At 31.6% G+C, this 27,722-nt stretch overlaps 1 protein-coding gene across 8 annotated transcripts in view; it reads right to left on the minus strand.

The window, feature by feature from the left end:
* Window positions 1-21,069: 21,069 nt before the first annotated feature.
* LOC118182340 (methionine synthase reductase-like) overlaps window positions 21,070-27,722 on the minus strand; it is a 128,025-nt gene continuing 121,372 nt past the window's right edge. For all 8 annotated transcript variants that reach the window (XM_085809924.1, XM_085809928.1, XM_085809923.1 and 5 more), the window contains 4 exons: window positions 23,094-23,218; window positions 22,874-22,969; window positions 22,233-22,468; window positions 21,070-21,288 (listed from right to left, as the gene is read on the minus strand). In XM_085809924.1, coding sequence (XP_085666050.1) covers window positions 21,209-21,288; window positions 22,233-22,468; window positions 22,874-22,969; window positions 23,094-23,218 — 537 coding nt within the window. In that variant the 3' untranslated portion in view covers window positions 21,070-21,208. The remainder of the gene's footprint in view (window positions 21,289-22,232; window positions 22,469-22,873; window positions 22,970-23,093; window positions 23,219-27,722) is intronic.

A 27,722-nucleotide genomic window follows, 5' to 3' on the forward strand; every position in this document is an offset into this window, starting at 1 on the left:
TGGTTAATAAATAAATTAGAATAATTCGACGTAGATTTTTCCTCCTTAAATACCACTCAATGATAGACTTTGTGATATTAATATTTTCATGAAGTTTTTTTTTTCATTCTTTTGGAATCATTATAAAATAATCGTACAAAAATTTTATTAAACTCTACATGGAAATGCTCATTACTCATTCTATTAATATCAGAACCGTTTACTAAACTGACATTTTATTTTTAGTTGAATAAAAGTATTTCTCTCTTCAATTTGTCTACGGTCTCTGAATATGATTTAAAACTTTAAAATCAAACATACCGATCAATTTTTACCATACGGAGTCAAACTTGTATTTCATTTTGTATAATGAGTTAAACGTTTCCCCAAACATAAGTATATGGACCGCAGGACGTATAAAAAGTTAGGTTTTCTGAATTTTTGAAGCTGATTTTTTACCAATTTAAAAATGCCAAAACATATATATAATCATACAAAACATTTTGTAATTAACTGGAAATTTATGTCTACGAGTGACGGTTACAAAAATAAGACTTGGTTAAGGACTTTAGAGGACACAATTTTATATACAAGTTTCCAATCATAAGATTGAAGTAATGGTATTAGGATACTAAGCATACTCCTTATATAATCTATTTAAAACTGTTTTACACATGGTTACATTTCACAAACAGTTTTCTTTCCTCATTAGTTCACATATATCCAATTTAAAAATCCATTAAAACTACCTAAATCGAAATATAGTATGTTATAGAGATATGACTGAGAAATTTAAAAGGACTGAATGATATTACTTAGTAGCTTTGCATTAGAATGTAAAACTTTAAGCCACTATATTATATAATTTGGAACACTTGTTACAGAACCAAGTTTATAGTATAAGAGCAATACTCAGTGTGACCAAAGAATGATATGATGTCCTCCAGAATTTAGGTTGTTGAGTCCACTTGATTAACTCCTGTGTGAGAACTGTAAGAGTAGTAACTGCACAGAAGGGTTAAAAATACCCTTTATTAACTCTTTAAAATTGACAATGCGTCAACGGCCCACCAGCGGCCGAGCGGTAAAGTCGCTGAACACTGGTAGTTCGGTCCTAGGTTCGAATCCCGCGAACGTGCTGGTTGCATGGGTGTTTTCGTGGTTTTCCCCATGTGTAACGTGTATACGAGCCAGTTTTCCTTAGAAAGTCCTCCACGAAAGCATCCCTTCCCTTAGGCAGATAGCCCTCGTGTGCATTGCCGTAATTAAATACACCAGCACCAATGCGTCAACGCGACGCTAACATACTACGCCTGTGCTTGGGCGGTAACTGAAATCAAAAAACTAACTAATGATTTGAAGATATGTACAAGTTGTAGAACTAACTTACAGGGTTTAGATAATTTCTGTTTCTTAACCCCCCCCCCGGTCGAAAACTAGTGGCAGCATGTAAATGCAGTTAAGCCACGCAAACCAGCAATAACTCTGGGAGCAGACGCTTACGCAACATAGGTGACGGCAATAGCCTAACTCTCTCCCTCTCTTTACTACTAAACCCCAGTTTTTAAACCCTTTCTTCAAGGTTGAATATGCATTCCTTCACGCGCGCTACCAAATTTAAATATTCTGGCATTGACAATTAGAAGAATGAAGTCTTATAGGAAAGGATAATAAATTAAATAAAATTGGTTATTTAAAATAAATATAAATCCTTACACGGTGACTAAATAATATGATGGTATGTACCATTTCTTTAGAATTCTCTAAATAAGTTCTTATTAAGCAAATTTAATACTAATTTATTTTAACCGATACGTAAAGAATCACAATTTCTCTGCAATATGAAATTCAATTTTTGCACACTGTAGTTAAATTACTAAATAATTTTAAAAAATACTAAATCTTTACCAAATGACGCAAAGCAAATCAAATAATTTAGTCATCAACAGCATGTGCTTCAATTTACGATTCAGGCTTACACGGATTTAGAAACTAGGCAAAATAAAAATTAAAAAAAAAAAAAAAACTAAGCACTATCTATGGGTAAATCGCACCTTTATGAAAGAATCATCAGATTAAAAGAGATTTATGCCACGTATTAGAGACGAAATGTAAATAAGCGATTATATTTTCAAACCAATACACTTAGATTACTGGCACAAAATTAGTATTTTGCGAAAATGCCAGGAACGGGAATAAGAATTTCTTATATGGGATGTCTTGGCAAACTGCATATGTAGCAAATGTGTGATGCCGTAACTAAACTGCATTTTATATGTGGTGGCCTACCAAACTGCCTCGATCCAAGTCCACAACTGATATAAATTCACACACCAAAACGTAACTGGTTATATCAGAAAAAGAGATTATAGCTGTTACAGTCTTCCACTTCTTGAGGCGTTTGTATCAGAGATAATATAGCTTTTTCTTTCTTGTATTTATTATTTGTTACGATATTTTTTTTATCTTTACCTCTAACTTAGTCCATATTACTGTAATATATTCCTCTAAGTTTACTTAATTTTTATAAATTTGATTAAATTTCAACGTTCATTTTCTCCTGTTTAATTTTAACTTAATAAAATAATTATTTCTCGTCAAGCTTAGCAGCAATTGCGCAGGATATTGTTTTAAAAGTCCTTTTTGCATCATTCTTTCATTCGCTTATAGTTTATATTGTGAGGTTTATATTATTTTACTCATAGTTATTTTAATTTGTTATCCTTTTCTGTCAGTTTTTGTTTCTCTCACGTTTCCTTGCCAAGATGTAAATGAGTTAGGGTGAAGGAGTGTGTATTTTAACTTAAGTAACGAAAAGATTAATCAGAGCGTGTTTAGCTATTGAGAGCGCAAGCTGTTGTTTCACCAGCTGTTTGAATTCTGAATCACAGTTTCGCATTTTGCCGCTGAAGTTGCTATCTCGCCGGTAGGTTGCTGAGTTTAAATTAATTTATGCTGTCTTTTGATCTGCTAGCTTATCTTTAAATTTAGTTTAGTTTACCATTAGTTTTATCGCCAAAAATGAATATTGCATTTGTAAGCACAAAGATTGTGCTGTCTGTAAATACTGAGTTCAGTTAAAAGGGTATTTTACACCCTTTCTATGTCGTATCCCAAGGTCCGTACAGTGAACTGACCTTGGTCGTATCCATCTTCTAGTCTCAGCGAGAATTCGCTAAATGGACTTTCGCGTACGTCTACTAGCAGTTTATGCTAGCAAGAAATACTAGACGTCACAATAAATATATATATTTAATCATCCATGTTTAATGCCTTAAATTGAACCTTAAAATAGCTTTTGTTTGTTTCTCCCATTAATATACTTTTTCAAACTTTTATTCCCCTTTTAGAAAAAATCTCTCCAGCTTTAACATTTCACTACCATTTAGCATGAGTCAATATTAATACCTTAAACCAGCGATTCTCAACCTTTTGACTAACGCGTACCACCTAAACAAAAATTGAAAAACTATAGTACCACCACGACATTTTACAACTATTATTTTTCAGTTTCTCAATAGAAATATTGAAAAAATATTTTGCCATTTACACAACCTATAGGCCATTTGTATTAAATAAGCACACATAAAAAAATATTAGATTAAAAATTGGTTACCATTTTAATTATCAAAATTTAAGTTATAGTACTTTAATTCTAAAATTTGCTGCGAAATCTGAGCCTGTTTAAGAGAGATAAATTTCTTTATGTCTGGTCTTATTTCACTTCGATTTAACCGTAAATTAGGGTCCACATTTAATTTTGTTCTGTATTTAGTTTTCAAATATAACGTGGAAGAAAATCCTTGTTTACACAAATAGGTTGTGCAAAATCGCAATAAAAATTAATAGATTTAATTGAAATGCCATTAAATTCTTTTTTTCGGTTCGGCCAAAAGTCAATAAGAGTGCTATTTTTTAAATCATCAGTTAGAGTTATATCACAGGAAATATTGATCAATTGTTCTTTTTATTCACGAGATTTTTGTATTTAATAGTTAGAAAGACTTTGTTTCTTTGCGTACTACCTATTTTTCTCTTGCGTACCACCGGTTGAAAATCGTTGCCCTAAACAATTTTTCCTAGGATGGAAGAATCTTTTTAATAACTTTCAAATTTTTTATTATAATAATTTCTTTAATATATATATATATATATATATTAACTGTGGAATTTATATCACTTGTGTATGCACATATGTAAAATAATCACTTGTGATATCTACAATATATATAAGTAGTATGTGTCCCCCATTCTAAAGCGCACGAAAAATCCTTCATAAAATTAATTTTAATGCAATTTAAATCAAAATTATGTCGAATTTTATCGAGTTTCCTATAGTATGGTACATATGCTTCCCATTATAAGCATTTCAACCATTATTAAAACACTCTCGAATTTTGAAACTAAATTTCAGTTCACTTTAATATAAAAATAATTAAAAAACGAAAAAAAAGAATTAAACTAGTTACAAAAACAGTGTAATTTTAAACATTTTTTTTTTTTTTTTTGCATCCCAAAATCAAAAAATATCAAATGACACTAAAATATGAAAATAATAAATATTCTATAAATGATTCAAGAGGTATGAAAAACATTAAAAAATGAAATTATTCACTTGTTATATAATCAAAGTATTCATCTTTTTTTTAGACGTCTGAAAAAAAAAATCATTACATCTTCCATTTTTGATATCATCATCGGATATCTTATTTAATATATTTTTTATAAGAAAATATTCACTTTCTATACCAACGATTCTCAACCGGTATTACGCAAGGGAAAAATAGGTGGTACGCAAAGAAACAAAGTATTTTCAACTATTAAATTCAAAAATTAAATCCCCCAAAATCCTGTTTAAGTTTTTTCTCTAACACTCGTAAATTTATGGGATCTGCCGCTCAAGGTCTATAGCCGCTCATAGACTTTAGGAAAATAATCCGTTTTTATTTTCACAAATATTCATTTAGCCATAGACATAACGAAATTTGTAATAAATAATGTTTTTAAAAAGAGGATTAGAAATGAATGTTGTATTTAATAGGAAATAAAAATAACTTCCTATGAGAAGATAATAATATCTTGTAGGGATTTATATTTATTTTAACTAACAATTTAAATTTTAATTTGAAACACTTTCCTATAAGCCTTCATTCCCCTAATTGTCAGTGCCAAAATAGTTAAATGTTGTAGCGCGCGGGAGGAAATGCAAATTTTCTACTTTGAAGAAAGTATTTAAAAACAGAATTTCGGTAGTTGAAAGAGTTGGGATCTATTTTAGGGCCTATCTTGTATCTTTTTACGTGGCAGATCTGCCTACCGACAACATGGATCAAAACTATTTCCTGGGATGTTAAATGCAGACGACACAGCTCTTGCTGTGAAGTCTGCATCACCCAGTTTTGCAATCTCTAGACTTCAAAATCTCATGCCGCAGCTCGAGCTTTTGTGCTCGAAGTGGAGAATTGCCATAAATGCTGACAAGTCCGACCTCCTTATCATCAGGAAAATAGATTGAACACCCCTCTGACCACGCAACTGAGACTGTTCGGGACTGTCGTGCCCATTGTAAAGAAGGCCACGTACCTTAAGGCGTCAAATACAGCTCCAACTTCCAATGGAAAGAGCATATCAATTACGTCAGAAGCAAAATGGTAGGGGTAACTCAGTGCCTCACCCCACTTCTTTCTCCAGACTCAAAACTCGACTGAAGACGCAAAAGGCATATCTACGTCTCGATTATTCGACCCATATTTGCCACCGCTTCGCCTGTCTGGGCTTCGGTCTATAAGAAAGAGCTGAAAAGGTTACAGGTCATGCAAAACAAACTACTCAGAATGATGACTCAGAAACATTACTTTGCTCCATCACGACCTTAAGCTCGACACAGTAGAGGAATATCTGCATAAAGCAAACATGAAATTCTTTAAAAATGCGCAGGACTGTAGACATATGAATGAGCTAAATGTGCTAAACTATGTTGTCCTCGAAGAAGACTCTATCTTCAGACCACTTATCTCATCTCACTCGGGACCTAAATTTCCCTACCTAGTTATTTTCTCTGATATGCACTCTATTAGTATTGCATGTTGCATCTCATATTATGTATCTCATCTTAATTGTAACATGTAAATATTTTATAGTATATTTTTATGCGCACTGTATCAATTTGTGTGTTTAGCCTTGCATTTCATATTTTACTTTCCATTGTACTTATATTTATGTTCTTGTATTACTTGTCTGAGTGGTCTCTGTTATTTATTGCAACAACATAGACATGCACCACAGTAATCCTCACAGCTCCTTGATCTGCTCAGCTTGTATTCTGTCTTTTCTAAGACTAAGTGATTGTACGGTTACCCCTCTTCTTACCACCCTTTCTGACTTTGCCGATTTGTCAAGAAAACTTAACGTCTTGTGCCCACTGGGAACTGCTTCATGAGCCAGACACGTCGCGCCTTGCGCGATACTCCGGCAATATTTGCACGGTAAATTGGTAATCGAAAGATTTAGTTAGACTTTAACCGCCACCTCTGCCGTAGCTAACTTGGTTATTGCTGGTTCCAAAGGCTTAAATTGCATTTACGAGTATTTGCTGCCACTAGCTTCGAAGGGGGTTTAAGTTACGGGATGTCGCTGAGCCCTGTAGGCTACATCTATCACTTGTTAATATTTCAATTTTTAGTTTAGTTACTTGATTTTTAGTTACCGTCCAAACAGAGGCGAACTTTATTAGCGTCGGGTTGACGCATTGTAAATTTTAAAGATTTAATAAAGGGTACTTTAACCCTTCTCTTGTGTAGTTTCCTGCTACTCCAGTTTCAGATAGAAGTTCACCCACCTGGACGCTACAATCTCATTGATTCAAAAACTGATCAATTTATTAACATGTCTACCAGGGCTGTCCTGATGTCTACACTTTATGTCGCCACCATTTTCGGGCTCATATTGCTCTGTTTTCAATTAGAATAATTTTCTCACGTGGATTTGCTGTCTGTAACAGCAGGTAGCTTATCTTCTTGTTGCTTCGTATTCCTTACTTTTCTACGCGATCTGAGAATGCCGCTGTTTGTTTTTGAAGAACTCGTAATATAATGTGCATTTAAATACTAGTGAAAAAATAATAAAACAAGCTTAGACTTTCAAAATGGAATATTGACTAGGATTGACTAAAGCGGGAAAGTAAAGATTCGCAGGTGATGGATCCAGGACAATCTACTAGCACTAATAATATTGAAAAGAAAAGAAAAAATTGTTTATAGAAAATATAATAACAGTTATTTATTATTCGGGTTTACTTGGAATGGAACTGAAATGGACCCTCAGACTCAATGCGGTATTTACGGTGAACTATTATCCAATCAAAGTATGAAACCATCGTTTCTTAAAAGACATCTTGAATCTAAGCATGCCAGTTTAAAGCATAAATCTGAAGAATATTTTAAGAGGAAATTATCGGAGTTCAAAGATGATAAACAAGTTGTTAAATTACGTAAGGCGTTACGTTCGAACAATGGCTAGCTCAGAAGGGATTCATAAGTCATCTACCCGATGAATTAACAGCTATCTTGTCATAAATGGAGCACTTCATTTAAACTTAAGCAAAAAGGTTTATTTACACATAGGTACAAGTTAAATGAATAAGAAATATTTATCTAGCTACAATATCTATCTAACTACATCATGCAAACATCGTCCTTAGCTATCTAAACCGCAACTATTCGTTTTTCTCTGGCGTCCCATGACGTCAGTCTCTATCTGGCTTTTGATTCGTTGGCGTAGTGATGCCATTCCCAACACAAGTAATGATTTGTTACTTAAAGTGAAAAAAATTTGGAAGCTAGGTACCTAGCAAGCCTAAGAATTGCCAAGGCTGGGCAGGCTCACACTGTCGGAGAAAATCTTATATTAACCTGAAGCTAAAGATGTGGTTTTAACAATGAAAACTCGGTTTATGAATTTAATAATATTCCATTATCAAATGATGCAGTAAATCGACTAATTCATGAAATGGCAAATTCCCTAAAAGAGGCACTTATTCAAAAAATAAAACACAGTGAGTTTTCGCATTGCAATTGGGTGAAAAGTACTGATATAACAAACTTTGTTTAATTATTGTTTTACATATGTTTCGTAGAAGATAAACGAATTGCCGAAGAGTATTTATTTTGTAAATCTCTTCATGATAGAGCAGCTACAAATGAAATTTTCAAAGTAATTAACAATTTTATTCTGAGAATGATATTCCTTGGAATAAGTGCATTGCCATATGCAGTGACGGAGGGCTTTATCAGGAAAACATTCCAGTGTTTATTTATCAAATAAAGATACATGAAGCAAAATTTACTCAGTGCTCCATTCATCATGAAGCTGTAGTAGCCAAAACAATCCCTCACAACCTAAAAATCATTTTGAATCAAGCTGTGAAAATTATTCATTTTATTAAATGCCAAGTGATGGGCAATGACCATAACAAGTTTTTTAAAATTTTATTTATTTATTTATTTTATTCTGAAGTCAGGTGGTTATCCAGAGGCAGAGTTATATAAATCGTCTATTTGAACTTCGATCAGAAAGACAAATTTTCTTCTGTGATTCAAAATTTGAATTGCAAAAATGCTTATTTAGTAAATTACGGTTGACTCGTTTAGCATATTTAGCTGATATTTTTGGAAAGTTAAATGAATTAAATTTAGGATTACAAGGACAAAGTGTTAATTTGTTTACCATTAGAGATAAAACAAATGCAATGATAAAGAGAAAACCTCCAGCTAATAATCAAAGAATTGGGTAATAAATATTTTAAGCTTCTGACCACTTTTAGAAAGTTTTCTAACCGAAAATAATTTGAAAATAAAAGAACCAGCATTCGACATTAAAAATCATTTTTTTCATTGATAAATTTCTACCTGTATTTTCCCGAGGATTATGAAAAAGAAAATTGCATTAGAAATCCATTTTGTTCAAATGTACCTGAGATTTTATCTCGTGAAAGAAAAAGAACAATTGAGAGAAATTTCCCATAATCGAACTCTAACTCAAGATTACTAAAATAACGCACTTCTTAACTTTTGACTGGACCGAAAGAAAGAAGTCATTTCAAATAACGCTATGTAATTTTTATTGCTTTTTTGCACAACCTGTTTGTGTGAACATGTGTTTACTTCCCTGTTATATTTGAAAAATAAATACAGAACAAAAGTAAAAGTGGATCCTAATTTACAGTTAAAACTAAGTGAAATATGACCAGATATAAAGAAATTATCTGTCTTAAACAGGCCCAAATTTCACGCTAAATTTTAGAATTTAATTATAATAACTTAAATTTTGATAATTAAAATGGTAACCAGTTTTTAATCTAATACTTTTTTATGTGTGCATATTTAATACTCACTGCTCCATTCACAATATGTTGTGCAAATGGCAAAATGTGGAATTTTTTAACATTTCTATTAAGAAATTGAAAAATAATCATTGTAAAACGTAGTGTGGTGGTACTAAAGTCTTTCAGTTTTTGTATAGATAGTGCGCGCTAATTAAAAAGTTAAGAACCCCTGTTCTATACCATTAACATTTAATTTCGCTGTAATTGTATCGCCATATTTTGATGTGGTTTTTCTTAAATATATCAACGGATATTTAGCCGCTGTCAAATCTTTTAATTTTTGAATTTCTTGTTACGATCTGGCACTCATTTGTTGGTAATCATATTTTAAAGATGTTTTATTTAGGCTATATAAAACAAAAATTCAAAACGAATATTATTATATCTCACAAACAAATCTACAATGCAATTACTATTTAATAAATTATATTCCCATCCTATAATCTTTAATATTATTAATTTATAAGAAACCATTTTCGTTTAAATTTTTAATTTTATATTTTACAACATGGCCGAACAGAAAGGCCCGGGTTCGAATCTCGGAGAAGGCAAGGATGTAAATTGTCTGTCCCTTCATAGCAGGCAACGGTGGCTCACCTATGTAGGTGCCTCGATAATAAAGTGACTACTGCTTCCGGCCTTAGTAGTGGCCAACATCTATGAAGACTTGTGCCCGCCATTGGTGGAAAATATTTTACAACATAATATTTATTATCTATAATTTTTTTAAATAGTGAAAATTAAATTTTGTAAGTAAATTAACCACTGTATCTATTAGTTCCATGTATTAGGAAAACAGTTTTACGAATATAAATCTAACCATCTTTCGTAATCCGTACATCCTTTCTCTTTCATTTCTTTTCTGAATTTTTCTCTCTATTCTTCATCTGTTTTGATTCTGTACATAATCACTGGGCTATTTTATATTTTTGTTCGTTTTCAGACATTATGACAGACACCTCAGGATCGAATCCATTTAAGATATTGATCATGCTAGTCACTTTACCTACAAAACATTTATCATCTCCTGCTTTTAATAAACTTATTATTATTAGTTTTAATTCTGTTAAGCATAATTACTAATATTGCTCTAAATTTAATACTATGAAATTCATCATCGAGTATGCGAATATAATGCTTTACATCTTGATATATATTTAATTCTCGAACATCATCTAATGTCACCCCTCTCGAACATTCATCTAAATCATATTTAATAACTGTATGGACTAATTTTATAACTGAATCTCTCAGTGATTTTTGAATAAAAATGTTATGAACGTTTTCAGAATGATTATAGATACTAGCTTCATTACAACGAAATATGCGTCTTGTTAGGGTAGAAGATAATATTACTTTATCTTCATCGTAATATACATTATTCAATTCTAGATAAGAAAATTATTTCATTTTGTAAGGTTATGCTATTTCTATGACAATCTAATTTTTCTAAATTTGTCAAAGTTATATTATTTCCAAAACAATATAAATTTATTAAATTTCTCTTCCTTTAAATGTTGTAATTTTTTTAAAACAATCTAATTTTTTCTAAATTTATTAAATTTTCTATTCCTTCAAATGAAGTTAAGTTATTATTATTATAATTTAATTTTTCTAAACTTATTAAACTTTCTATTAAGTAAAATTATTTTATTTAGTCTACAATATAATTTTTTTTAATTTATTAAATTTTCTATTCCTTCAAGTGAAGTTATATTATTTTCACTACCGTTCAATATTTCTAAATTTATTAAATTTTCTATTCTTTTAAGTGAAGTTATATTATTTCTAGAACGATTTAATCCTTTTAAATTTATTGTATTTTCCATTTAGTGAAATTTTCTAGTCCTGTGAGTGAAGTTAATTTATGATTACTGCAATCTAATTCTTTTAAATTTCTTCAAGTGAAGTTATAACATTTACACTACAATCGAATTCTTTTAAATTTATTAATTTTTTTATTCCTTTAAGTGAAGTTAATTTATTATTATTACAATTTAATTTTTCTACATTTATTAAATTTTCGATTCCTTTAAGTGAATTTATTTTACTTATTGTGCTGTAAGGATCCTAAGTTTTACTAACGTTTATTTTATTTTAAATCTTTACTATCACTTCTTATTTTCTACTTCCGGCCAGAATTAAAATCTTTAACTTATTTATGCAAATTTGTCTTGCTAACGCCAAGTACTTAAGTTGTGGCTTTTTGCCAAGCAAGAGAGAGGAAGGAGCTATTAGAAGCAGGCCGCTTGCCATAGTAGTTTTATTCGGTTGCTGGTTGCCTTCAAGGCCAGAGGTTTAATCCTCTTGATAATTTTAAACGTATCGTAGTGTTAGCAGTCCTCTGTACTACATACGGCTTTTTGTTAATATACGGCCAATCTTGGAGTTAGACACTTGTTTGATTAATCCAAAGTTAGTTTAGTTAATATTTTTATATTCTTACGTTCAGACCACAAGTGGTTGGTCTCTGTATTCCGAAGTCCGGAAATCATTGTAAAGAGAGAAAAATAAAGGGTTTCGTATACCCTTCCTGTGTGTATTGTCTACTTCCCAAATTTATTGAACATAGCTTTAGTAAGCTCCCTGTTCCGAGTCAGGACAGTTAATGTTCCCTAAGCAAGTAAGGAGGAACACAGAACCTGATAGTGCAATCTAATTTTTCCAAATTTATGAACTTTTCTATTCCTTTAAGTGAAATTATATTGCATAATATATGAAACTCATTTCATAATTCTACAGCGTCAAGAGGTTTTTCAGTACCTTCTATTTTTTCAAAAATTGCGCTTATAAATCATTTCTATTTTTAACATACATTTATTAGTAAATATTTTTCAGATATACACATACTATGTGAACTAATAATGTAATAATAATTCTTTCAAAATTTCTTTTAAGGAAATCAACTGTTATATGTTTATATAAAATTGTGTTACCCCAGGCTATTTTATCTTCATATTTATTTAAAAAGTTTTCACTCAGTTTTTTATTTTTAATTATTACTTCCCAATCTACTGCATGTTTTACCTCTTAAAGCGTATTTTCTGTTAACTTTTATATATACAGAAACTAATTTCATGGTTAATTTTTTTTTTAATTTTGTAAAATGAAATTATTACTTAAAATTCGGTATTCTGAAACCTTATCCCAATTTATTTTTCCTTTGTTACCTAAAATTACTCTTTCACATAATTTATTATATCTAGATAAAATATGCCAATTAGTAACATTTTCATGCATAGTCATAAACGGTTCGGATAATTTTTGATAAGTTAAAATATTATCTCAATAAACTCTGTGTTTATATTAACTTTGAAAGATTGAGATAATTTTTTACACCTACAAATAAAATCCCAGTAAACAGCATTTTCAAAATTACTCATTAAATCTTCGCTTAAAACACTGTTTTTAGAGACCTCGTCCCAATTAACATCCATTTATTTAGACTACAAATCAGGTTTCTAGTCTAATACTTCAATTTTCAAATAAGGTTCAATCGTAGAAACCTTCTTTATTCGAGTTTCTACTTTAAGCTTATCAGCGATATTAATATGTGCATCAAATGCTCTATCTTTATCTACACCTATACCAAATTCAAATCTGTTACCAATTTCAATTCGAACTTCGACAAAATATAAAAGACAATGAAAAAATAATATGATGCTAATAGATTCTTCTATTAAAATTCTATAATAATATCCAATATTCCATGTTTTGTAAATGACTTTATTATACTTCTATTATGATTACCTACACGAGTTATGCAATTTTTTAAAATTTTATTGTCTATGCCATAATTTCCATCATCAAAGGGTTAAAGCAGCTATTTATTATGATAATTTTACAATTTCTCCTGTTTATGTTTTTAAAATACATATTCTTTTTCTGTAATAAAATAAAATAAAGCCTATATTCTTTTTGAATGCCCAATGAAAACTGATTTCAATATCACTGACGGAAATATAACACTCATGATTAGAGATCATAAAAAATAGGATAGAGTTTTTCAAATATTAAAAGGTCTATCATACATTCTGTTTCAGAATTAATATCATTCAATCCTGTTTTTAAAAGAGATGCGTATAATCTATTGTTATTATATTTTTTTAGAAAAATTCATTTTATAATTTGTATTACGAAATTCCCTTTCATTAACAGTCAAATAACAATCAGTATATATAAATTATCAAATATGGTATTATTTTGTGTTGCATTCTTTTCTTTTTCAACATATTGAAGGAGAATATATAAGATTAAAACATCGTCTAAAGTAAATGTTATTTTATACGCAATTCTGAATTGATTCCAATTTCTGTTTCTTGTTTAGTTAAAAAATTTTCAAGCGTAATCTTTGCCTCATTTTGAAATTCATAATGTCTTAACATTAGTTTTAAATCTTCAACAACTACTTTATAACTATTTTTTTTTTTTCCATTAGTGTATATCACATTTTCACTTCTATTGCCATGAAATTGAATCTGAGTTTTGAAATTTGTCAGTGCTTTTTTATATTCTCTGAAGAAAATAAATATTTTTAAAGGAATCCATATTTTTACAACATTCCTCTTTTTTGTGATAGACCATCTTTTAAAAATCCTTCATTCAATTTTACATAATTTATTATATCAGATAATTTGAGGGCTGCAATATCATTTAATTTAAAGGTAATAAAATTCTTATCAGGATAGAAAAACATATTTGTACCTTCTGACGTAGAATAATCCGGAATTCAGGTTACGAGGGGCTTGCCGAAAGTCACTCGCCATTACTGTGGCCAGACGACTTCATAAAGATGATCTATTTGACTGCCGTCCTAAATACTGCATACTATTGACACCAGCCCATCGGCGGCACAGTTTATAGTGGTGTAGAGAACATAAAGAGTGGACACCTCAATGAAAGAGTGGTCCATCAATGGACACCTGTTTACTGATGAAGAGTCGTTTCAGTCTGTTGAATGATTCTCGGCACCAGTTAATATGAAGAAAGGTAGGAACACACTTTCATTCTACTAACATCAGGAAAAGAGACTGTTGGGGGTAATTCTGGCGTGATTACATTATGATGGACGGATGTGTGGAGCTCCACATTTTCGATAGAGAATCACGTACCGGATATCGTTACTGCGATGAAGGTATCCTCTCCCACGTGAGTCTTTTCCGGGGTGCCACAGGCCAAAACATGAGGATCTGCTGGAAAGTGAAGGTATCCACAGGGTAGACTGGCCAAATTGTTTCGAATTAAAATCGCACTGAACATATGTGGGATACATTAGAGAGACAGTTGGCGTCGTGATCGGACCCTCCCGAGAACTCCAAACAACTGAAACAGACGATCTTTGAAGAATGGGAACTCTTACCCTAAGAGCTGTTAAATAATCTGGTGCTGAGTATCGACAGAGGGTGCAGCGCATTCACTGCAGCTCGGGGAGGTCACATCCATTACTAAGGCTCTTTGGCTTGTTGTTTTCCCTCTTGGCTAAATAGTTTTTGTGTCAATGTCATTCTATCAACGAAGCCTTTTTCTATTTGTTCTGTACTCTATGCATCCTATTATTTATTTCTTTTCGTTTTGCTACTACACGTTGCTCACCCTTTAACCCATTAGCCGCTGGTGATGCGTTGACGCAACGTTCAAAATAAATGCGTATATAAATATAACTACCTAAAATATTTTATACCAGCAGATGATTTTGTGTAGGGAATATTATGAAGATTATTTCTGTAAAAAAATATTTGCCTTCAACAATCATTTTGTTTATAATAATCTCATACTTTAAGCAAAATTTTCGACCGGGTATTTTTGCTGAAAATATTTAACGAAAGGATCGCCGTCTTTATGAGTGATCTATTTTTAGTCAAGGTCACCGTTTATCAGAACATTACATCAGTCAGATGTTTATATTTGTGTTGGGAAGGAAGGGAAAACAGGTGTTGCGCTGACGCAACGTCAGCAGGAAACGGGTAGTCAATCTCCTTTTTCACTCATTCCTTTCGATGTTCTGTTTCATGCTCTGGTTGTTTAAAAATGCCTAGAACGAGGTATCTTACATTAGAAGAAGCCCTTCAAAGATTTTTTAATAAAGAAACAGATGATGATAATGTTAATAATGACCAGAATGAAACTGATATTGTTGTTGTTCTCCCACAAATTGCAGAAGCTAGTGACGAAGAAGAAAGGAATGGCAATGTTTTAAATAATGATAATGATATTTTACCAAATGATATTGCTGAGGAATTTAAATTTCACGTAAGAAGTATGTTTCAGCCTTCTAAAAGCAGTTATAGTCATACTAAAAAGTTTAAAAAGCAGAAGACTGACATCTTGAAGTAGATTAAGAAAAGAACTGCTAGTTATGTCTCAGGAAGAACATGAAGAAAGCGATAGAAGAGAAATTACATAAAAGACAAAATACAAGGTAAAACTAGTGCACAGATTTTCGATTTGGTTTAGACATTTACTCTCTTCTCGTTGAACAGACAATAATATAAGGCCAGAAAAAAAAAATTATTGCATCTGAAGCCTATATGAGAAGATTTATTGGAATATTATTGATTAAAGGATATCATTCTTTACCTCAAGAAAAAATTTACTGGTCTTTTGATAAGGACATTTCTGTTCCTGTTGTACGGGAATCGATATCACGTTTGCAGTACAGGAATATGAAGCAGAATTTGCATTTGACAATACTGATAAATTATATGAGGTGAGACCGTACCTAAACTTACTAAATATCACCACTTTTTACTACTGGAAATATAAAGTGTCTTTTAGATTTCAGACGCGAGAATGCATTATTCCTTTTGCAAACTCCTATTGATAGTGTAGAATTAGCCAGAAATAGATCAGCAACAGGAAGACCTAGTAAATTCAGCATTCAAAAACCATTGCATGGAGATGGTAGACATTTAATCATAAAGTCCCTTGATAACAAAAGACTTTGTTGTAAAGAGTACCATAGCCAGACTGTTTATAGATGCAAAGTATGTAATGTAGCTTTACATCATGATTGTAATCAAGCTTTTCATGCTTGAATCTTTCAATTGAAATAATCTGTATTTGTAAAAGAAATACAATGTATAGTTTAATATTAAATTAATTACAAGTAAAGTGATTTGTAGATTTATAAAACGTTATACAGCTAAAAAGTAATCCTGCGCTCCACTCAAAAGAAACATCACACGAGTACAATCCTACTCACTAAACGTCCGTAGTCTTATTCCGCTGACGTTGCGCGAACGCAACACTTGAGTTTTCCACAGGTAAGAGCATTTTTTTTTATTTTCAATGTAAATTTATGTTATACCTGCTTAATTTAATATTTGTTATTATTTTCATGAGAAAAGAAACATTCCTTGTAGTTTTGGCGGTTAATGGGTTAAGTACTCCATTGTGTATTATAAATTTCATGTCTCAAAGTCGATTTCTGTGGAATTATGGCAAAAACAGAAAATTTGTTTAAGTTTTACACACTAGTTAATTTCACTAACACACACACACACACACAAAAAAAAAAAAAAAAAAAAAAAAAAAAAACCACCATTGTTCAGAAATGATGCAGATAACAGACTTAAGAGTCTATCATGACGTGTTCGCATCCTCTTCAATGATGTGTTCAAATTTCTTTTAACTTTTGATTCTGGTGTGTTTGTATTTGGAGGGAGTTAGAAACATCAAGTATTTATACCAACAAAATTAGGAAATATGCCCCTTACAACAATGCAGATATATAGCAAAAATAATAATCAAAGATTATACTTACCTGCACATGTTTGACAGATGATTTATATCTTCTCAAAGATATTGAGATAAAATGTTACATAGAATCTATGGAAAACTTCTGAGAGACTTTTTTTTTATAGACAATAATGCATTATTTGATTTATTTTATTTTATTTTATTATTTGATTAATTTTGTCTTAAAAGCTTTCACAAAGTAATGAACAAGTAGATCTTTTCTCACAACCAGTAAACCTGTTGACGACCTCTTTGAAATAAATGCATTGAATAAAATGAAGTAGTCAGCAGCAGCATTCCTATGACGGCCTGTGTACTTTCTTAAAATTGTCATCCCCAAATTAAAAAAAAAGCTCGATGATTAATAAAATTTTTATTTCATGCTCACTAAGTACTTGCATATGACAAACTGTATAAAAAGTACTTACATATGACAAGTTCTTACAATGAATTTAAAATATTCAGGCATGGTATCGTGACCCACCGCAAGAGTTTGGCCGCCCGCATACTTTTACACACTGCACCTCTGTTAGTTAGCCAAACTGGATTTGAATACCATTGAGAAATTATCGACGACCTCTCGAAATGCCGTAGCACAATGAAATTCTTCAAGAGATCCTAGTGCCTTGATCATATTGGTCGAGAAATGAAACTTATTTTCTAAATAATTATTTTATTGAAAACAAAAAATCATGTTGTAGTAAATGTGTAAGTTAAGGAAGATTGCATTTAACATTAATATCAAAATTATAAATTTATACAGAAAATTTTGTTGTCACAATTTCACACATCAATTTTAGTTGTTAAAACGAGATAAAATATTTTAGACTTACACACTGAAACCATGTTTATACTATAAATTGCAGAAAACAATAGATATGCACCCAATTTTGTTGAAAAACTTAAAGGGAGAACAGCATAAAAGTAAATTTATTTGAACAATCCCTTACTACCCAATCATTCCACGCATAACCTAGCTCCATCTACCTGGAAATTGTTATTATCAGATAAATTGGGCATTCCCACAAAAGACACTTTAGGTATATATACTATTCCAATTTACAATGAAAATACAAACACAAGAACTCAATACATTGGTTTGACATCTAGAAAATTATCAGCAAAAATAGCCAGGCATAAAGAGGATTATCTACAAGCTCTCTACCAACAAACTCATCAATGAAAATAGCACATCTTTAATTACATAGTTTTCTGGGCATCTACTTTCAACAACTGAATGGAACAGAACCAAAATCACAGCCAAACACTGGCATAAAAGAAGCCTCAAAATTAGAGCAGCACTTGTAATTCCACTAAATCATGTTGCAACAGACAACTTCCGTTTAACTTTCCATACAGGTGCAGGTATAAGTGGGCAGGACACTAGAATTTCACCATAGGTTGTACAGTTATAGTCTCACTTCAATAATTGTGAAGCTCCACACCAATTTTCAGTGAGAACACCCCTGGACGTGTCCACACATCTTCCCCTACCAGCAACCACTCAAAAGGGTTTCTGGATTATCATGTATTTTGAGTGCCCAGTTGCTGTACAGACACTATGCACTTACAAACATCCACACCTTTTCTGGGATTGAAGCCTAGACCCATTGGTACTGCAGTCAGCATCACAAACCACTATACCGTCTGAGTGGCTTAACTTTCCATACACAGGATTCATACACACTTCTGCACATGGAAATTAAGTACTTTTAAGGATAATCGATGAAAAAAATTAAGGACCTATCAAGCAAATAGGAACTGAGTAAACTAAAGTAATTAGCGACATCTGAACTTCATTTTTATAATTTGAAAGAGCAAAATAAATCTGTAAGCAGGATGCATTTTTAAACATGATCTAATATTTAGCTTATTTAAAGAACAAATTCAAGAGTAAAACTAACTTCACAAATTTTTCAAGCAATTAACATTAAATTATAAAATTTCTTGAAACATTTATATTTTACACTTATAATAGAACCACATATTTTAAAGAAGATGAATAGCTTTTTAGTTAAATTGTACTAACTGATTAGTTTTATGTTGATTCTTTCTTTTATGCCTCATTTTGTCACAAACTCGTTCGATCCAGAGGTTATGTGCAAATTTTATGTCAAGTGGCATAAGTTAAACTGCAAATTCAAAAAATAAGCATGACTTATAACAGAAACTTAGTTGCTGCCCCCCCCCACACAGTTGCTTTTTTACACATAGATAACTGCTGATCAGAACAGACATGAATGAATATTCCGGTGGAAAGTTCAAGAACTCTGAAGTGTTTCTTTTGATAAAGTAAATTTTATCAATCTATCATCAGACATATATGCATTCAATCTATTATGAACCAGTACACACATAACAATATCAAAAGACTTCTAGGATCAAAGGAAGAGAATTCAAGTAAATTTCTTTTCACTCTTCTTCCAAAAATTCTCCAAAAGATAAGAAAATTATTACAAATTTTCTTTAAAACACATCAATTATGTGTTAATACCATAAGGACCCTTTTCATTTCATCATATTTTTCTGGAAACTGTAGGTCTTTAAATCTTGCCTTTAAACCTAGACCTTCTGAGGTGCAGGGTCTAAAATCTGAAAGAAAATTATCCATACTAAATCTGTAAGTGCAAAAAGCCAGAAGATTCTTGGAAAAAATTAGAAAACAGAAAGTTAAAATGAATTTTCAAGGGAAAACTAATACCCATTTAAATATTCTGAAACAATTACATGGGAAAAAAACTCTTGATATGAAAAAATATCAAAAAGACCAATGAAAATAATTTTTATATAATTACAGTAGCATTTTTGTTTTTTCTAAGATATGTTTTGGAAACTGCTCTACAGGATTTATTGTCTTGTTTATTTTCCAGAATCAAAATATTTTGAAGTCACCAAAATGGAAAGTAATATCACTTTAAAATATGGTAGGAGGAAAAAAAAACTTTGTTTTAATGCTATTTCCCAAGATAATTTTATCATTTTTATGATAATTATTTATGTGTTATTTTGTTTGTAAAAAATCACAAAATTTCACATCTCTGAATAAAAAAATTTCTAATAATGTAAAATATGGTAGGAGAAAATAAAAATGTTTTATTTTATTGCTATTTCCCCAAAATAATTTTATCATTTTATGATATTTATTTATGTGTTATTTTGTTTGTAAAAAAATCACAAAATTTCACATCTCTAAATAAAAAAATTTCTATACAAACTAATTTTGAAATCGCCAAAATATTAATAAGTCGCCGAATTTAGCGCCGCATAATAAAAAACACATATCTCAAAAAGGGAAAAGCTGTTTTTGATGTAATATTTTATGAATTCCTCATTCGTAAAAAATTTTTGCTTCGAATGTTTGTTTCAATTGAAGCTTTTAATGTTCAAGTACCCACCATTTGTATTCAGAATGGAAGGAACTCAATTGTTGGAAAGAATTCAAATGTTAACCCATCAATTATCACCCATAATTTAAACATTAATCCAGAGTTACAAATGCAATGCATGGCTACAGTTATACAGTCAAAGCACGGCCAAAAAATATTCCTTGCAAAAGGTTGATTCACACTCAAAATGGCTATAGGAAGGAGGAAAAAAAAAAAAAAAAACCCACAGAAATGTCAGTTGAGTAAAATTAAGGACCACTGCCGATTTCAGCCAAAATTAAGGACCTTTAAGGACTAAAAACCGTTTCCAAAAAATCTAAGGCTTTTTAATCACTTTTAAGAAATCTATACGAACCCTGCATACATCTGGATGTCAATGGTGAGTACATAACCCTGCAGAAAGCAATTAAAAAAAGAATTTTTAACCATTCATTCTAGATCCAGCTGGCAAAGCAAACAAGTAATCTGCAAAATCTATTTTTGTTTGTTTACTCATTCATGTTAATATTTCATACAAACTTAGCAGATAAGCATTTTTTATTAAATTAAAAATAGAAAAGAATTACATTGTCTTACAAAATTAAATCTTCCTAAATAGATTGTTTATTGTCACAACAAATACAATGGGAAAAAATGAATATTGAATTTATTTGCATTAAAATACAGATGAATGTAAAATTTTTCCATGTGCATTCATTTATATGACATATTTTATGCCAATAAATCATGCCCATATGTCAGTGACATACCGATAATCATTTTGTAATTCTTCTACAAAAGATTTTGCTGCTTCAGAACTTAAGCCTGCAAGAAAAAATAAACTTTGTTAGTTAAAGTAAATCTAATAAAAATAATCAGCAAAAAAAGTTACTAACTGAAATGAAATACCATGAACAGCTCATATTATTTAATCAAAATTGTAACTATTTTATGCAACATATTGAATTGTTTACAGCTTGATAATGTTTTAATAATTAAGCTATATAATTAAGAAAATGGTTTTTTAATATGAAGTACTGCTGCCCAGACAGTTTAATGGTTAGGGTAGCCTACTGCCTGGGTTTGAATCCTGGAGAAGGCATGGTTGTAAAATTATCCATCCCTTGATAGAAGATAACGGTGGCCCACCTATTAGATGCTTCCACAATAAAGTGGCCAACACTTCCGGCCTTAGTAGTGGCCAAAGCTAACTTAAGTGTCAGCCAATGGAGGAAAAGTATGAAGTCCTCCCTCATTTTTTCAGAAACTTTCTGTGTACAAGATATAATGTCAACAAAAATCAAATCTTACAGTATTATTTAAAAATGGATTTAAACAGAATTAAAGACATTCTGAATTTAAAAAGTGATTAGTACAGTAATTTAATTAAAAGTTCATAATTTTCAATTTAATAAGTTTATTAAAAAAGTAACAATATCAACTTAAAAGCAGTTTATACAATGTATTGATATGAATTACATATTTCAAATTCTAAAAATGAAAGTCAGAACAGATTTCTTCTCAAACTAACAGAGGAAACAAAAGTATGGAGTTTGTAAGCAACTCTTTAGAAATGAAATTTTCAATTACATTAATAGACAAAAACTTAATTTTATGCCTTGAAAAATTAATGTTTAATTTTTTAATCTGAGTTGTCTCAGTCAATTTCACATAGCATTAGAAATACATCTAACTAACAAAGGAAAATATATTTTGCCTCATAATTAAAAAATATATCCATGAACATTTCGTATAAAAAAGAAAATTACCAAGATTTGACTGGAAAACTTCAATAAATGCTTGCTGTACATCACGAGCCATATGCTTTGCATCACCACAGACAAAAATTTTGCCTTCTGCTTTAACAGCAGCAACAATACCTTCAGCATGTTGTCTAATATTTTGGTGAACATATTTTGTCACACTGTTGGAAGAGGTTTCTCTAGAAAATGAAACTTTCAGATGTGTTAATGCACCACATGACTGAAACCTTTCAAGTTCTTCCCTGTAAAACAAAGGATGCTCTTAATTAATTCCATTTGCTAGAATGTGATAATAATTCAAAATAAATAAATAATAGTACATCAAATGACATGCATTAAAACAGACTGAAAAACAATTACAGAAAGGAACGTTTATTTAATAAATATCTTTTTGCATTTTTATGCAAAAAAATTTGGGAAAATTTAATCTCTTAAACATTATTTAAATTTAAAATGTTTAGGATTTCAATATAATTAAACATAAATTTTTATCCAATTTAATTAATATATTGCTTTTCTCTGTGAAAATGCACTAATCTGTTTTAAATGCTATATTCAAAATTTACTAATTTTATAAGAAAACTGAATGTTCCTGTATTAGTACATAAATTATTGTTATTTTTCACTCAGAAGAAATTAAATATTACTTGTATAATAAATCTCTGTCTTTATAACGACAGCCATAAAATAGCCATGTTTTCCCAAAGTTTGAGTCCGAATTCTGAGTTTTCATAAGATTCTCACTGAAAAGAAGTATACATCTATATGAGTGTGTGTGTGTGGGGGGGGGAATAAGGAAAACAAGGTATATAGCTGAATAAGATCATAAAATAGCACATAATTTAAGGAGCAACAGCAGTAGCTTACCGATGTTTCAAAAAAGCTATGAAAGGAGCTATTCCAGTACCAGGACCTACCATAATCACTGGACAGTCTGTACTTTCTGGAAAGTAAAAATGCCTGTTTTGCCTTTTATACACTAATATGTTGATCTGAAAAAGAAATTATGTACTAAGTTAATTTCTGAAATTAATTTTCAAAATTTAATATAAAACAGTTGTGTAATCCTTTTACTATATTTCTTTATGCAGTCTTTCATATTATGCTCTAAATTTTCATGTTGTTGTTCCTAACCTTATAAGGTATTTCTTTCGCCTGCTTAGCATTCCTTTGTTGTGTAGCGGTCAACACGCTCGGCGCATATTCGAGAGGTCTGTGGTTTGAGTCCCAGCGAAGGCAATGCTCATTTTTCATCTCTCCTGCTTCCAAAATACCCCCACTACCTGGGTGCCACTGCAGAGACATTGGCACACGGGCTAAAAAAAAGGGCGGTGGATGATGGTTCTCCAACACGAGGATTTGGTGACTGGGTGCCCTAATCCCTATTCGCCCTTTGGGGGAGAGTATATGGGGTATTTCTCCCGCCTTCTTAGCATGCCTTCGTGGTGCAGTGGTCAGCACGCTCGACGCGAATTTGAGAGGTCCGTGGTTTGAGTACCAGCGAGAGCACTGCTAATTTTTCCTGTCTCTTACTCCAAAAAATACCTAATGTCTCTACAGTGGTGCCCGAACTAAAAGGTGGTGAATTGATGATTCTTCACCATTAGGATTTGGCGATTGAGTCCCCTAAAACCTCAGTGGCCCTTTAAAAGGGGAGTATATAAGGTATTTCTCCTGTCTGCTTAGCATGCCTTTGTGGTGTAGTGGTCAGCACGTTCAGCATGTATTCGAGAGGTCTGTGGTTCGAGTTTTGCTCATTTTTCATCTTTCCTGCTCTGAAATAACCTAACAACTGTACAACCTCCGTTATCAAAAACCGATTATGTTCATACCACTTTGCATTAAACTGTTTACACACTTACTGCTTATATAACCTACTCCATCCTTCTGTGCACTTTGATGTCTAAGTTATTGTAGCAATCTAGTAACTAAGATTATAAATTTTAAATAACAACTATAAAATGTACAAACAATACAACAGTTGCTAAAAGATACTGTTTAGAGAAAGTGGAATAACAAAATTGTATACAATATGAGCACATTCATGTTAAAAACAAAGCAGATTTTATACACTGAACATCAATATTTGTATTTTAATAATTCCAATTAGCATGCAAAACTTACAGAAAAATACAAGTTTAAAGGTTACAATCTCAGAAATAAAGTCTATTTAGGTTTAAAAAATATAGATCTTCAGTAGAAAGATCGTACATATGCACATTTTGGAATTGCGGCACCAGAGATAACATGACAAAGAGGTGCAAAATGAATAAAAGCAGACATTCAAGAATTTTCTCTAAATTCTTTAATAATATGCATGATCATTACAAACATATAGTGAGCATCATTATATGTTACCACATTGCAAGCAAATGAACTAGGAAACATTTAATTTTTCACACAAGGCAGAGTAACTGGGAAGCTGAAAGAAGGGCATTGCTTGAGAAGTGTAGCAAATATGTCAGATATTGGCTCTAGTACCATGCCACAGGTCTGCATAGCTTTCAAAATGATGCCTTGGTAAAGCTTCTGAAAAACTGATGGACATTTTCTCTCTGTTAATAACAGCTTTGCATTTTGACAGGAAAGAGATACCAAAGCTATATAGCAGAAACCATTGCAAAACAGTTGTATAGAAACAGCTGGTGTTACACAATGCAAGCTTCTTACAATCAGATGACTCAATAAAGATAGCTTGTTTGCAAAGCTGACAGTACACTGCCTTTTTATAGTGACATTACTTACAGTAAGAGTAAAAAACATAAGGACTAGAAAACGGTAAAATAGGACAAGATATTGTTTACTGATTGACTGGCATATATAATGCTAAATACCAGGCATGACCAAACTGCAGTTCACCAGCCACTTGTGACTCTATGGCACCTTAAAACTTGGCATGCGTGTATACTTCACCACGAACTTACGCGTGCAGCGGGCGTTTTTTCGTGAATCGCGTGGAAATATGGTTATTCAGGAAAATCGCAGTAAATCGAAAACTACTTCGTTTTTATGAAATAACTTTTTTTATTTTACATTTAAATATATACTGTATGATTATTTAAAAAAAAATTACAAAATCACAAAAATAAACGATTTTTAAATTTTACAATGTATTCAAAAATATTTTTTCATAACAAGTACAAATAGAACCGATAACACGTTAATAGTTCTTTACAGTATGGTACCGTTCAAAGCATTTTCCTCTATGAAGAGGAACAGAGCAGAAGCTACATATGAAACACGTTTGTTTCACTTCGCACTTTTTTGACTGCGCACACGCGACGTTGTCTTTGTGGATTTTTCTTCTTCTCGGCACCAACAATTTTCTCCAATACGTGTTTGTGCATAATCATGGACATTCTTCCAGGAGGGTCGCATTTTGGTATCATTTGCTCCGGTTCTTCAGTGCTGATTTCAGGTAGTTCATCAGTAACCCAATGTCGTGCAAAAATTTCTGGTATTTTATTTTTTTGCGTCTTTGTCGAATTGTATACTACATATGCATTGAAAAGTGCACAATTCATCATATACATAACTAAGTGCTTTGTCCACTTCACTGTTTTACGCAAAATATCTATAGTAGGACAAATACTGATTGGCCCGATCTACTCCTTTCATGTACTTGTTGTCGATCAATGCATTTAAATTTATAATTTTTTGTCTCTTGATATGATCAACATTACTACTTTCTTTCATTTCCACGGAATGGATTGAAGAAATGAGACTGACTTCTTTCTTGGATTGCCAAACATGTACCAATATATCATTTTTTCTTCGAAAGATTGTTTCTCCTTTTTACAAATTAGTTCTTTTCAGGTACTCTGGTAGACCTCTATTCTTCCTAACTGTTCCGAAAATTCGTATTTTTTTTTTTTTTTTGTAAAAGGTCTTCTGTGTTATCAACGCTGTTGTAGTAATTGTCCATGTACAAATGGTGCCAGACATCACTATATGGCGAAACTACTGCATCGTTTTAACCAAACATAATCCTTGAGCTGCATAAACTTCAAAATTGCAAATATAACCCAGTGTCACTTTCAGACAATATTCATATGAGTATGCCATATTTTATAATTTTTCCAGCATTGTAAACTCTAAAAAACAATCGTCCTCTCCACGGTATTATGCCCTCATCTAACAATACTTGTTGTTTCGGTTTGTAAATGTTATTGAATTTTTCAACAAAATAATTTAGTACAGGCCTGACTTTGAATAATCGATCAGAATTGTCCATGATGTCTTCGCTGTTATTGAAATGCCAAGCCTTCCATATTTGGCGAAATCTATCCCTTGACATGGTTTTTGAAAAAAAAAAAAAAAAAAAAAAAAAAAAAAAAAAAAAAAAAAAACGGTGTACTTGTGCAGACATCAGTTGACCAATAATCGTCTCGGGCGTCTTTACAAACTTGTCCCATGAAAATAATAAGCCCCAAAATTTTCTTCATCTCCGTAATCTCTCGATTTCATGCTTTTGGGAGATATTTTGAACTGATTCATATTTTGATAATAATACCTGTTTGATTCCGCGACTAAATATGCAAAAAAGTTATCGCCTATAAATAACTTTACTACATCAGCTGTGGATTCAGGAACATTAGCCATGTTAGTTATCCCAGGATGACCCAAAAACTCTTCAAGGTCTGGAAGATTGTCAATCGATGACCATTCATCTGCTTCTTCATCAGAAGCTGTTTCAGAACTACTAGAAATTCTTCGCATGAACACTCGAGAACGTGGAATAATGTCATCATCATCACTTTCTTCGATATCTTGACTTTCAGAATCACTATCATACAAAAAGTCCGATAATATGTCAGCGCATATTTCTTCATCACTATCTTTGTCACAACGGTTCATTTTATCAATTTATTTAATCAATAATAAAAAATCAAGCTTCAAATTGACAAAACACGACTTGTACGTTTTGGAGCTAAGAATTTGATTGAAGACAAAATAACAAAAGACCAAGTAACTCGACAATAATAAATTGTTGAAAGTAAAATGTAAAGCGTTGCCTAGCAACGCAAACAACACCCATATAATGTCACACATACATATAATTATACATATTTAATAGATTTGTGGCGGTTAGCGGGTCTCCACCACAAATCTACTATATACATATTTTTACGTGACCCACGCTCCAATGACAGACTGCAAAAAACGTAAAAATACGTTGCCCGCATGCCATACGTATTTTTACGTAACCCGCGCTCCAGTGACAGACTGCAAAAAACGTAAAAGTACATTGCCCGCATGCCAAGTGTTAACTGCAGCTCTTAAGGTACTTGTGTGCCTTTGGCCCCTTAAATTTGATTTGCTTGCAACAGCACAAATTAAAGCACATTCATTACGTGTTGATACCATGGAGACATTTTTCATTTTGTCACATATTTATCCAATCTTCTAGAATCGTGGCTCTATAAATCTTGCCTTCAAATCCTTCTAAACTTTCCAAGCTGCAATGTCTAAAATCCTAAAGAAATATTATCCCTA

The sequence above is a fragment of the Stegodyphus dumicola genome, chromosome X2, assembly GCF_044657685.1.
Source record: "Stegodyphus dumicola isolate Sdum_Otavi_A_Nest chromosome X2, ASM4465768v1".
Taxonomy (NCBI): domain Eukaryota; kingdom Metazoa; phylum Arthropoda; class Arachnida; order Araneae; family Eresidae; genus Stegodyphus; species Stegodyphus dumicola.